Below are 13,754 nucleotides of genomic sequence, written 5' to 3'. Positions count from 1 at the left end.
TTGGTTGTCATTCATTCATTCAAGACAGAGTCTCACTCCGCATAGCCTAGGTGTTGGATGTGTCATTCTCCTGCCTTGGCCTCCCACGTGCTGCAGTTATAGGTGTGTGTCACCACACTCAGCAAGCTTGCCTCACATTTCAGCCTGTGATTCAGGACACACATTTGCACTAGTGACTTTGGCTGAAACCGAATACTACTGAGTTGCTTAGTTGGGGAAAGGCGTGCTCATTCTCCACAGTCTCCACTGCTCTCTATTGCTCCTAGAACTTGAGATGAAGTGCCATGCCATGGGTTGTGTGACACAGGGTCATTTTTCACACTGCTGGAATGGGAGGAAAGTACTTCTTGTTCTCACTTCTTGATACTCACTCTGGGATTATGCTGCAGGATAAAGGAAATAATTTTGGACATGTTATGTTTAAGACAACTCACTGAGTCCATTGTTACCATCTCTGTGGTGCCAACTGTGGGTACCCAGGCAAACAAGCATCCCCTAAGTATGCAGCTGCATGTGTATCACTGTCTGCCACCAGCTCTTGTCCCCCCTATCTAGGATAAAGCACCCCATGCTGCTAGTTACTCTGTCCACCTCTTCCCCTGCAGTAGCCACGGCTCTGACTGCTCCCATTAGGTTTATCTGGCCTGCATTTGAATGCAGTGTGGGTCTGGTTTGCTCCAGTCAGCATTGCTCAGAGGCTCTGCTGTGCTGATAGGGCTCCTCAGCCTTCCCCATGGTCAGCGTTGCACATGTCTCTGCTCCGGATAGCATTCAGGCCCTTTCTGGTTTGGGAGATGCTAGCAGTGACACCAGGATTGCTTTTGTTCGTGCATGTTGTTGGGTCTAGGAGCAAGGTTACCAAGGCATGGGGTTCCTATGCCCTGAGCTCCAGTACAGACTGTGGTCACACCAGTTCACTTGACATGGTAGCTTCTCAGACCTGATCATACCTTATACTGTCCTATTTCATGGTGAGCTTGACTTCTGTGTGTTAATACACTCCTGCATTCCTGGTGGGGTAATGACTGTGCTTTTCATGTGTCACTGGATTTGACCCCAATTTTTGCATCTATGCTTAGGGATAGATTGGCTTGTTACTTTGTAATTTTTTAAATTATAATTTGGGATCATGGCTATTCAGTTTTATCACACAAGTTGGGAAGTGTTTCCTTTTTTCTGTGTGTACATGAGTTTGGATACAATTGCCATTTTTTCCCCCTCAAGTGGAATAATTCACTGAGGAAGTTAGAGCTGGTGATTTTTTTTTCCTTTTTGGTTGGTCCTGGGGCTTGAACTCAGAGCCTAGGCACTGTCCCTAAGCTCTTTTACTCAAGGCTAACACTCCTGCCCTTTGCTTTCTTTGCACATTTCAGTCAGTTGGAAGCGAGTATATTAATACATCTCAGCTGTAGAGTTAGAGAAACCTGCTGCATGGTCCTCAGTGGGGATTTCTGAGAATGGTTGACTGCACTTGACTCAAAGCAGAGTTTATGTTTTGCTTCATTGCGTCACTTTGGGCAGCAGCTTTTTTTTTTTTTTTCTGTAGAAAATGAGTTGGGAGGAAGCTGCATGTGCCAGCAGAGCCCTGGCGAGTCCTTTGGCTGTGAGGGGAAGTCCAGGCTACACCCGGCCCTCCCCCAAATGCTTTCAGTTCCCTCCTGGTGCCTCTCCGCTGTCCTCAGCAATGTGCAGGTTTACTGCTGGTCAAAGAGAGCTTGCAAGGATTCTGCCATGGTGTGGAGAAAATACTGAGCTGTGTCCAACCTAACAGCTGGAGAGACAGCACCGGGCTTTAGGGGAGAGCCAGGGAACAGTGTGCCATTCTTTATGAACTACATGTCAGCCAGTGGGTCCCTAGCCCAGACTTGGGAGCTGGAACCGCGACTGTAAAAAGTAGGCTGGCCTGCCAGGGCTGCAGCCCATATGTGGGAGCTGGGACCTCGCACCTGCCCTGGGCCACACTGGGGGTCAGGTTATAAAGGCAAATACCAGGTGGTCAAGCCTGCCACATGCAGGTGGCCAATGAGGTTATACTTACAGAGCATGCCAGGTCACACACAGGTGGCCAATGAGGTTACACTTACAGAGCATGCCAGGTCACACAAAGGTGGCCAATGAGGTTACACTTACAGAGCATGCCAGGTCACACGCAGGTGGCCAATGGAGTTACAGTCTGTCTCATAGTAACTGTTTGAACCAACCTATCATTTTAGTTACACTTGGCACATGGATTTGGCGGGGTTCACATGATATAGGCGGATACGCCTACTCATGGGATCCAGGGAGAAATTTTGACATCAGGGGGAGCAAAGGCTTGGGTGTGTCTCCCTAGGGACATGAATGCTGTCCAGTATGTGAAGCTCTGGTATGGCTGGACTAAAGGCTACTCCAAACATGTCTCAGTGAAGACTCGGCTTTGGCTTCAGTTATTGGTGTTTAGACACCTGGATTGTGACAGCCATAGGTCCTCTCCCCTGAGCCTCTGCGTGTTTCTCTCTCTGTCTCTGTCTCTCTCTCTCTCTCCCCCCCACCTCTCTCTTTCTGTGTTGGTCCTGGCTCTTGAATTCAAGGCCTGGGTACCATCCCTTAGCTTTTCTAAAAGCTCAAGGCTAGTAATCTACTACTTGAACCACAAGTTCCACTTTGCCTTTTTGCTGGTTAGCTGGAGACAAGGATCTTAGGGATTTTTCCGCTGGGCTGGCTTTGAATTGTGATCCTCAATTCTTAGCTTAAAGAGATAAGAGCAAGGATTACAGGTATGAGCCACCAGTACCTAGTGAGGCCACCAAACTTAAGGGATACTCAAATCTTAACAACGAAGATAGTTTCACATAGTATTAAAAAATACAAAAAAGAAATGAGCTCCCCCCCGCCTGCCCCCATGAACAGAACCTTAGATAGGGCCATGAGCAGGGAAGAGATTGGTAGCCTGGTCATTGCCCAGCCTGGGTTTCCTGCTGTGCCCAGGAAGGAATTTAATGGGGCAATGCCTAAGGCACATCATACCGACAAAATGGAACATGTTGCCTGCAGGAAAGAGGGATGCTGCTTGTGTGCCTTCATACCTGGGCTATGGCTTCCAGTGAGATAATATTAATAGCTCTTTTTTTTTTCATTGTACAACAGTTGCATGCCAGATATGTAAATTGTGGCTCACACTTGCAAATTGCGTTATTGGATGCATATTATGCTCTCATTTTCCCTCAGAGCAAACCTTACTGGGAGATACTTGACCCCATTGTACAAATGGGGCAAACAGGGTACTAAATCAGCCTCATAACATGAGTGTCTCAGAATTTCCAAGGTTTCATCTTCCTTGCTGACCCTAAAGTATGAATCCTTGGTATTGTCAATGAAGGATGAGGCATGCTAGAAACTTCACCAGAACAAATGTTTCCCCTTGCCTCGCTCTCCTGCTCCACTCAAAGCTTCCTCCATACTCCTTTCCTGGCCCTGGTTCTTGTTCTGTTTGGTTTTGGGGATTATTGGGATTTAAACTAAGCCACCTCACATTTGCTAGGCAGGTGCTCTACTGCTGAGCTATGCCTCCAGCCCACTTTAGCAAGGCTATTTTTGAGGTAGTTTTGCTTCCTGCCCTGTGATGTGTCTGGATCATGATCTGTGTGTTTTAAGCCTCCCATCATAGCTGGGATGACAGATGCATATTACTTTGTCCTGTTTCTTTACATTGAGATGGAGTCTCAAAAATATTTTTGACCTGGCTGGCATGGAACTGCAGTCCTTCCAATCTCAGCTGCCTGTGCAGCTGGGATGATAGGTGTATGCTGCTGTATGCTGGTAGTGTTTGAGGAAGGGTCTTATGTGTCTGGGTGGGCCTCGAACCATATTCTCCCCATCTCAGCCTCACAAATTACAGGTATTCTGAGAAGCAGAAGCCCTTACACATTTTTGGAATTCATCCCACATTTCAAAGCAGATCAGAATATATTCCCCAATTAAATTATGGACACCTCCTGCTTTAAATGGCAGGTGAGCCGCACTTTAAATAGACCACATTAATTCTAGCGGCGAAAGTGGAACTCTGCTGGGATAATTCTTATCATCCTCACCATTGCTCTGACAAGCTTTAAAAGGATTCTGGAGCAGTAAGCAATTTGCAGAATTGAAAGGTGAAAACACCATAAAGTGTTCATGTGCATTCAAGGTCAGAGGGAGGTGACTGCGTTTTTCGAGAAAGACCCAGTGCAGGTGAGAGTCACTTGATGTGAAATGTGATGGAAATAACAGTGCTGTCTGCGGGTTTCGAGATGCATTATTGGCTGCTGGCTTTAGGCGTTGCTCTCCCCCAGCTCCCTGTCCTGGTGTCTGAGAGGGATAGAGAGGAAACAAAACTGTTTCATATAGTCATGTGTCTGGACTGATGTGATGAGGGAGGGGATTAGTGTGACTTGTAGGGAATGAGTCAGAAGAAAGGCCTGCACAAATTGCTCTGTTGGTGGTTTTGTGAGGAAGTTTATTCTAAAAGATCCACAAATGCAGATGCCCTTAGCAGAGAAAGGAAGAGCGGAAGCCATGCAGGTGCCCTCTTCTAGGTGGTTAGTGGGCACACAGTGTTGTCATTATGGCTGGGCATTGTTCTCAGTGTACTTCACCATTGTACTACCCCATTCTCTAGCACCCCACAACCCTGAGGGTTTCTGAACTTTGTGTCTGATGAGACAGGAATCAGAGGCTTAGCAAAGTCCATTGGCCTGCCCAGGGTCATTTGGCTGAGTGATCCTGTTACTAGTGTGTCCTGCTTGGTAGACTGGAAGCCTTGTGGGGATGTATACTTGTCTCTACCCTGAAGCCCAAGGTCTAGGCCAGTTCATGGCCCACAGCAAGAATGCAGTAGATCTAGCTCCATTGAAATGAAGCATTAATGTGAACTTCAACTTACTACTTTGGCCTCTGGTTTCTAGATTCTTCTGGAAAGAAGTCTCCAAGGCTCTCATATGCTCCAAAGGGTCTGTGAGCCTTTTTAGCTGCTAGATTGGAAGCTGGATTTGGCAGCGGAGACTGAGCTTTTCCCCTTGGAGTTTTGGGATCATGCTCATGATGAAGGTGTAGAGTCTCCTCTCATTGCTCCCCTCATTGCTCAAGGAGTTTGTGTAAGCTTGGAACTCCTATTGGTTGTTTGGCCCACTAACCTTACTGATGTTCATCATCAGGCATGTTCTGTCCTTGTCCAGATCTTTGGCCTGAACTTATCTTTGAGTTGGAGATACCCTTGGTTGTTGTTAGGTCATTTATAAAGTACTTGATGCAATTGCCAGTGCATAGTTAATGCCCAAAACACAATATTGGCAGTAGGAGAAAGGGTTGAAGAATCAGCAGTAACCCATTACAAAGCCAGGTAGACACTTAGATTATGACTGAAAAAATCTGTGCATGTGGGTAAGAGAAGTGGTTTCCAGGAGATCCCAATGGGTGTAGAATGACTATTTGATGGATATAAACAAACTTTTCTTTGCTTCTTTTTAAAGCTTTGTTTATCCCTATCCTCAGACCTAGTAATTTTCAGATGGAATCCCCAGAAATGGGGACATTTATTAATGTATAAAGAGGGTCTTTGTTGTGTAGGGAAAAATTGGCAATATGTTATAGTTTTAGTAATATAGATTTTTACTTAGAAGCCATAAAAGACTTCTAGTTGTAATAGGAAAATGTTCATGATCTAGATAAAGCACTGAACCAAGACACAAAATCATTGTATATATGTAGATACGTGTATACATATCATCATGTATGATTATAGATGCATGTGCTGTTGTCTATGGCTGCTGTAACTACAGAGCCAGCAGCTTTTTTTTTTGTCAGTCATGGGGCTTGAACTCTGGGCCTAGGCCTAGAGTCCCTGAGCTCTTCAACTCAAGGCTAGCACTCGACCACTTGAGACACAGCACCACTTTCGGTTTTCTGATGGTTAATTGGATATAAGTGTCTCATGTACTTTCCGGTCCAGGCTGGCTTTGATTGTGATCCTCAGATCTCAGCCTCCGGAGTAGCTACAATTCCAGGCATGAACCAGTGACCAGCTTTTTTTTTTTTTTTTTAAGAGACAAAGACTTGCTATGTTGCTCAACTTCCTTTGAACCCCTGGGGTCAAATGTTCCTGCCTCAGCCTCCTGATTGTCTGGGAAAATGGGTACCTGTCAGTAGGCCTGCCCCAATGTCTTTCTGACTTTTCTTTCTAAAGATACCTGTTACTATATTGGCCTAAAGAGATTATCCAGGAAACTCCCCTTTTTCTACATCCCTAATTTAATCACAGTTACTGACTAGGACAGGCATATCTTTGGGGTCATAATTTAGCCTGCCACAAGTATTGATCTTGTGTGATAAAGAAAAGTACAAGAAAAAAGACTGGAAATTCTTGAACATGTGGACTGACAATTGTAGTTGGTGGCTAGTGATTTTTTGGGGGTCATCTTAAATCTATGGTCACCTCTGTGTTTCCCACCTGTCTGTGCTAAAGGGAGTGACCCGCCCCTCTCCCCTTCAGAGCCTGTGTTCTGGTTCTACGTGAAGGAGGTCCTCAACAAGCACGAGTTGCAGCGCTTCTCCTCCCTGCGCCACATTGCCTCGGATGTGGGCCGGGGCCGTGCCTGGCTGCGCTGTGCCCTCAATGAGCACTCACTGGAGCGCTACCTGCACATGCTCCTGGCTGACCGTGGCAGGCTCAGGTATGTGTGTGTGTGGGAGGAGCTGGCGGGTGGGAGGATGGATGGAGCTGGCTTCTGGATTTGTGTCCCCCCCTACCCTTCTACCTCATAGTGGGATCCCTGGGTGTTGTGAGGGAGGGGTTCTGTGGCATCTGCAGATAGCAGCAGCCACCATGTTGGTTACCATTAAGGCTAGGGTCACAGAGACACTGGTATGTTAGGGCACAGATTGCTCTTCTTGAAATTCTGCTTTGGAGCTGGGTGCTGGTAGTTTACACCTGTAATCCTACCTACTCAGAAGGCTGAGATCTGAGGATCATGGTTCAATGCCAGCCTGAGCAGGAAAGACTGTTATCACCAATTAACCACCATAAAACTGGAAGTGGCACTGTGGTTCAAAGTGGTAGAGTGCTAGCCTTGAGCTGAAGAACTCAGAGACAGCACCCAGGCCCAAAGTTCAAGCCCCATGACCAACAACAACAACAAAAAATTCCACTTTGGGATTCTTTTAGTCACCCAATTCCAAACTGACTGACAAATGGAAGTTTTAAGTTATAGAAAGAAGTCATGTTTTTAGTAAAAATTTCTTTTTCTTTTTTATGGTATTGATCCTGGGAATTCAGGGCCTGGGTGCTGTCCCTTAGCTTTTTTTGCTCAAGGCTGGCACTCTTCTACATGAGCCATAGCTCCACTTTTGGCTTTTTTGCTGGTTACTTGGTGGTTAGAGACTGGTGCACTTTGCTTCCTGCCTGGGCTGGCTTTGAACCATGATCCTCAGATTTCAGCCTCCTGAGTAGCTAGGATTATAGGTGTGAGCCACCAGTGTCTGGCTTTCACCAGTAACTCTTCTAGCAACTCCATGGGCATTCTGGAATTGCTCTTAAAAACAGCCCTGGAGGGCTGGAAATATGGCCTAGTGGCAAGAGCGCTTGCCTCCTACACATGAAGCTCTCGGTTCGATTCCCCAGCACCACATATACAGAAAACGGCCAGAAGGGGCGCTGTGACTCAGGTGGCAGAGTGCTAGCCTTGAGCGGGAAGAAGCCAGGGACAGTGCTCAGGCCCTGAGTCCAAGGCCCAGGACTGGCCAAAAAAAAAACAAGAAAAAAAAAAAACAGCCCTGGGGTTCTGAGATTGCCTGTGCACTTCATCTAATGGGAGGCCTAGGAAACTGGATGGCAGGTACTGACAGAAACACCAGTCACTTATTCCTCCATGCAGGAAACTTAGAGTTGTATGTGAAAGGGTCATGTGTGGAACAGCGGGGCAGCTGAAATGCCAGCTTAGCCTTGTGTCTGAGCTTTCACTCACAGACAAGGCAAGAATGTGAGCAATGGGTGTCTTCTCTTTCTGACTATATGCAGTCATATCACTGAACTATAGGCCATTCAGCACTGAGATGACTAAAGTGAAATTGAGCTTTGAGTCTGTTCACTTAGAATTCCAGGGCCTGATGGGGTAGTCAGGGCACTGAGGTTATTTGGATGTTGTTTTTTAATGTGGAATCACATAAACAGCCTGGAAATGGGCCTGGGGAGACCAGTTTTGAGCCCTGGCTGCACCATTTATTGGCAGGATCACCTCGGGTAGGCCCTTTGAGCTTTTCTACTTCCCCTCCCCAACTCCTATTTATATTCACTGGACCTTTTTAACTCCCCCAGCCCTTTCCAGGGATAACTTGACCTCCTGAGTTCATAGCCCAGGCAGGTATTGTAAGCGAATGCCTGGTTTGTGGAGGCATAGTGTTCTTTCTCCCTAAAACTGTCTTTCTGTATTAGGCAAATCAGGTGGGCCCTGTTGCCCAGCTTGGATTTCCTGTCTGTCTCTTGGGGACCTTGCATGAGTGGAAATCACCTATCCGTTCTCTTCTGCTTAACTGCTCTATAAATATATTTCCATACATCTGTTTCAGGGGACTAAGGAGGAAGTTGTTGGAGCTATGTACTCAGACTTTTTTTATTAGAGCACATTCAAACCAACAGAGACCTCAGACTCACCATTTCCTCTATGGGATGATGGCTAGACACAGATTTCCTCAGGAGTCATCTAATGGAACTGTGTGGCAGATAGACCTTTAAGAGCACCATTAGAAACGTTTCCTTTCCATTTCCCTCGCAGCACTTTTTATGAAGACTGGTCTTTCGTGATGGATGAAGAGAGGTCTAGCATGCTTCCTACCATGGCAGCTGGTAAGCCTGGCCTAGCCGGGGACAACCTGGGGAGCAGAGAGGGCTGCCTGAGAGTGGACTTCCAACTCAAGGGGTGCTGTGATTTCCCTGCCCCTCATTAATCTCAGGAGTCTCATGTGGTCCTTCCTTTAAGCCAGGCTCATTCTTCTGGAATTGGCTAACCTGGCAGAAAAAGCTTAGGGTTAGGAGGTATGGTTACTGTCCTGGCAGGGAACCAAGAGGGGAAACTTACCTAGAATCCAGGCCCTGGCCCTTGTTGGCTGGAGCTTGTTAGCTCTGTTACCTGTGCTTTCATTCTTTGGGAGGTGGGGATCCGTATAGCCCTCTAGTCACTTTTTTAGGGCTTTGAGACAGTTACAGAAGACAAAGGGTGGTATGCCTGGGTTGCCCACATAAAAGAAGGCCCTAGCTTGTTGCTGCCTGGTGGATTGGCTTTGACTCCGACTCAGAGGGTGAATGGTGGAATCAACCAGACAAACTGTGGAAACTTGTCTTTCTTCCAGTTTTTGTTTTGCCCCTCCTCTCCCTCCCTCCCTCCCTCCCTCCCTCTTATGAGGGTACTGGGATTTGAACTCAGAGCCTTGTGCCTGCTGTCTACCAGTTGAGTCATGCCTCTAGTTCTTTTTGCTTTAGTTACTTTTCACGTAGAGTCTTTTTTGGGAGGTCTGGATTTAGTCTCAGATAGCAATCCTCCTGAGGAGTATGTGCTATTACATTCAGATTATTGGTTGAGATGGAGCTCTTGTTACATATTCTTGGCCTTTTTAAAAGTTTCTTTTTCTTTTAAAAGTTTCCACCAATACTGCATATTGAGAGCTATGTTAGTCTGGTCAAGTGATGAGAAAGAGTCAGGATTTGGCCATGATTTCCTTAGTAGCCAAGAGGACACAGTATTTTTTTTTTTTTTTTTTTTTGCCTAAGAGTAATTTATAATGCTGCTATTGGCACACATTTTTTTTTTTTTTTTTTTGCCAGTCCTGGGGCTTTAACTCAGGGCCTGAGTACTGTCTCTGGCTTCTTTTTACTCAAGGCTAGCACTCTGCCACTTTCGGCCTTTTCTATATATGTGGTACTGAGGAGTCGAACCCAGGGCTTCATGTATACGAGGCGAGCACTTGTTGGACCCGGGTAACTGCAACCGTAGTCAGGACACGGGGGATGCAGAGGCGAGTGGACCAATGCACATTTTATTTCAGGAGGGCCAGGGTTTATATAGGGTTAGAAATCAATTCACAACTTCAAGAGTAAAAATTAATACAGCATGATATCCATATCCATACAGCGAGGGAGGAGGCTATTACAAAAGTTTTCGCTATGATCGACTAATTATCTTTGACCATGACTTCTCTATTTACTATGAAGAGACTTCCCTATTTACTGTGAAAAGCTTTTGCTAAAGCAGCTGGGCAAGCAAGTCTCCCCAGGGAGGCTCTGTACAGGGGAAGAGTCTCAGGACAAGGTTGCTTTCTTTGGCCATCAAACACGGGAGACCCTTAATGGAGATTTTTCCCCATAGGCTGATTAGTTTGCTAATAAGGCATCAGAACTTCTGTGCCCAGGCTGTTTCCCACTAGTCAGAGAAGTTATTTTCCCACAAGCACTTTACCACTAGGCCATATTCCCAGCTCTGGCATACATTTTTGATTGCTTTTTTTTTTTTTTTGGCCAGTCTTGGGGCTTGAACTCAGGGCCTGAGTGCTGTCTCTGGCTTCTTTTTGCTCAAGTCTAGCACTCTGCCAACTTGAGCCACAGCGCCACTTCTGGCCTTTTCCATATATATGGTGCTGAGGAATCAAACCTAGGGCTTCTATACCAGGCAAGCACTCTTGCCACTAGGCCATATACAGCCCTTGATTGCTTATTAGACAATTATATTTAATACTTCCCTAAATCCTATGAGAGAGATGGCATTAGCTTCATGTTACAGGCAAGAATCTGGAGCTGGGGGACAAAGTCAAGTGAGTAGTAAGTGGTACCAGGGCTCTCCCTCAGGCAGGCTGACTCCAGGATGTAGGCAGTCCTGTGCGTCTGGGTTTTGTGGAGGTTTATAAACAAAAGAGATGTATGTGCTATGTGGGCAGTGAGTGCCTGACAGTGGTCACCTGGGCTTGCCCCCTTTCTGGGCAGGTCTCAACTCCATACTCTTTGCCATTAACATCGACAACAAGGATTTAAACGGGCAGAGTAAGTTCGCTCCCACCGTGTCGGACCTCCTGAAAGAATCCACGCAGAATGTGACGTCCTTGCTGAAGGAGTCCACGCAGGGAGTGAGCAGCCTCCTCAGGGAGATCACGGCCTCCTCTGCTGTCTCCATCCTCATCAGACCGGAGCAGGAAAGTGACCCCCTGCCCGTCGTGTCCAGGAGTGTCAGTGGCGGTGAGTGTGAACAGGCCCTGGGGCTTACACACCAGTCAGTGGGGGTGGGGTGAGGTGCCTCCTCATACCATCTGAGGCATTTTAGGGGGAGCGAAATGTGATTCCTTGGCATTTTTGGTTTGTGTTTGTTCTTTCCTACCCTCATTCATTGGGAAAGGCCCTGATAAGCCCCCAAGTGATGGTGTACATGTATGTGAACACATGAAGATGAGAAGGTAGAGAATCCAGCAGCTTGGTCACAACACACTGGAAGTGGGGGTGTGGTAGCTACAGGAAGCCAGATGGGTGGGTCTTCAATCATGTGTTTCTCATTCATTATTTATGGCATGCCTTGTGCTGGGCAGTGAGCTAACAAGTGAGCCAGATTGCCAGCTCACAGCTCGAGGCCTCCTTGGGGATAGAGGAGAGGAGAGGTTTAAAGACAGATTATACAAGTAACTTATTGTTCTTGTGAGCAAAGGCCAAGAATGCAGAGTGAATGCAGAGTGGCGTGTGCGAGGCCTGCTCTGTCGGGAGGGTGACATTTGGGTAGAGCCCGAGGGAAAAGAGTAGTTCCTCAACTTCTACTTTGACTATGGGGAGGTGTGGGTTAAAATGAATTCTGCATGGAGTCATTAGAAGTGGACATCGGAAACCTGGGTGGGTAGTGGGGAGGAAACACCAGTCCCTTGATCTCACCTCCCTAAGGCATCGACCACACCCATCTCTGGAGTGACCGCTGGTGAGAACCCAGCACCCGGTAGCCCTTGGTAAACAGACCCCACAGGAAATCCTTGGGAATAGGACTCCTGAGGGCTTTGTGTGACCAGCACTGAGATTTGTTACTTGAAGAGCAACAGTCCCAGCCATTGCTGTACTCTGTTTTTGAAATTACCTTAGGTTTGGGCCACATCACCAGGCACTGCTTATTGGTGTGGGTTGGCATGATATGCTCCAGTCATGCTGGATGACTAAGATGGGTGGATAAGTAGACTCATTTTAGCTTTAATCCCTGAGGCTGCCTGCTCACTGTTGGGGTTTGCTGTTTGTTATGACCCATGGGTTGATGTGGTGGAGCCTCTACAGATAGCTCTTGTGTCTGCAGTTGTTCTACGTGTCATTCTGCACACTCTCAGGCTCCAATGAGACCAGCTTCTGTGGGGACCGATATAAAGGCTGAGTGTGAGACCTCTTGATGTCTGTGCCCTAGTACTTGGTGCTGTGTCTGCTGTGTTCCACTGGTAAAAGCAAAGTTCTGCTCCATCCCAGATTCAAGAGGTGCAGGGGCCGTGTCCCTCCCCTCTCCATGGAAGAGCAGCATGGTCTCTGCCAGGACATCACAGGCACAAGGCATCAGGGGCACAAGGCATCATGACTGTAAAACAGCTGACTGTAACCCCACACAGGCTGTACTGGCATCCTCTTCCAGCCCTGGGAGTAGTCGCCACATGTACCAGTGGAAATTGTGCTGTAGTGGCAGCCAGGGTGGGGGTGGGGGAGTCAGAGTGGTTCTGGGAGTAGTGCTGGTGTTTGCCATGGGGTATCTGTGAAGTCAGTGGAGACTGCATCCATTAACCTTGATTCCCTACCTTTTGAGGACAGGCGTTCTTCAGGGCTTTAGAAGGAAACGGGGATTTGTCCTACTGCTTACTTGTCAGTATTTCCACTGACATTGGCTCCATTCTCCTCTGTCTTGTCTACTTTTCTCTACCCTTACCCTTTCTTTTTGCCAGATGCCAGATGTAAAAAGGAGCGGAAGAAGAAAAAGAAGGTGACCAACATTATCTCATTTGATGATGAGGAAGATGAGCAGAACTCTGGGGATGTTTTCAAAAAGATACCCGGGGCAGGGGAGAGCTCGGAGGAGAACTCTGACCGCTCCTCAGTCAATATCATGTCGGCCTTTGAAAGCCCCTTTGGGCCAAATTCCAATGGAAGCCAGAGCAGTAACTCATGGAAAATTGATTCTATGTCTTTGAATGGGGAGTTTGGGTACCAGAAGCTCGATGTGAAAAGCATTGATGATGAAGATGTGGATGAAAATGAGGATGACGGATATGGGAACTCGGCAGGAAGGAAGCACATGGGCTGCTCGGAGTCCCCAGACAAGTAAGTCCCACCTGAGTTTTCAAGTTCTCAACAGTAGAGGGTGGGATTAGAATGCAGATTCTGTACTTATGCATTTGTTGATTCACTTTTTTAGGTCATTATTTAGGAGGAGAGAGTGTTGGCTTGCCTTTCTTCTGAGAACTAAAAGGGGAGGGAGAACATTTGAAGGTACTTTGTACAGAGTAAGTGTCCAGATGTGTGCCTTAGAGTTTATACTGTGTACCTCCAATTTTCATTTTTATACACTGGGTTTTCCTTGTATCTCTAACTTGCCACTGGCAGGGCAAGCTCAGGAGGAAGGCAGGGCCTAAAGAAGAGTCATGGCTAACTTCTGTGCCGATCTTTACGGGTGTGTAATGTAGCTCTGGCTGCTTTGACACTGGAATTGGCGCAGATATGAACCCTGGGAGGGGCTGGATGCAGAGGAGGCCTAAAG

At 47.0% G+C, this 13,754-nt stretch overlaps 1 protein-coding gene across 3 annotated transcripts in view; it reads left to right on the top strand.

Annotated features, from left to right (window-relative positions):
* Snx29 (sorting nexin 29) overlaps positions 1-13,754 on the top strand; it is a 226,508-nt gene that overhangs the window by 33,376 nt on the left and 179,378 nt on the right. For all 3 annotated transcript variants that reach the window (XM_048332417.1, XM_048332416.1, XM_048332418.1), the window contains exons 5-8: positions 6,506-6,686; positions 8,784-8,854; positions 10,982-11,230; positions 12,943-13,318. In XM_048332417.1, the coding sequence (XP_048188374.1) occupies positions 6,506-6,686; positions 8,784-8,854; positions 10,982-11,230; positions 12,943-13,318 (877 nt within the window). The remainder of the gene's footprint in view (positions 1-6,505; positions 6,687-8,783; positions 8,855-10,981; positions 11,231-12,942; positions 13,319-13,754) is intronic.

This window comes from Perognathus longimembris, chromosome 23, assembly GCF_023159225.1.
Source record: "Perognathus longimembris pacificus isolate PPM17 chromosome 23, ASM2315922v1, whole genome shotgun sequence".
NCBI lineage: Eukaryota > Metazoa > Chordata > Mammalia > Rodentia > Heteromyidae > Perognathus > Perognathus longimembris.
This window is presented reverse-complemented; position numbering and strand designations above follow the sequence as displayed.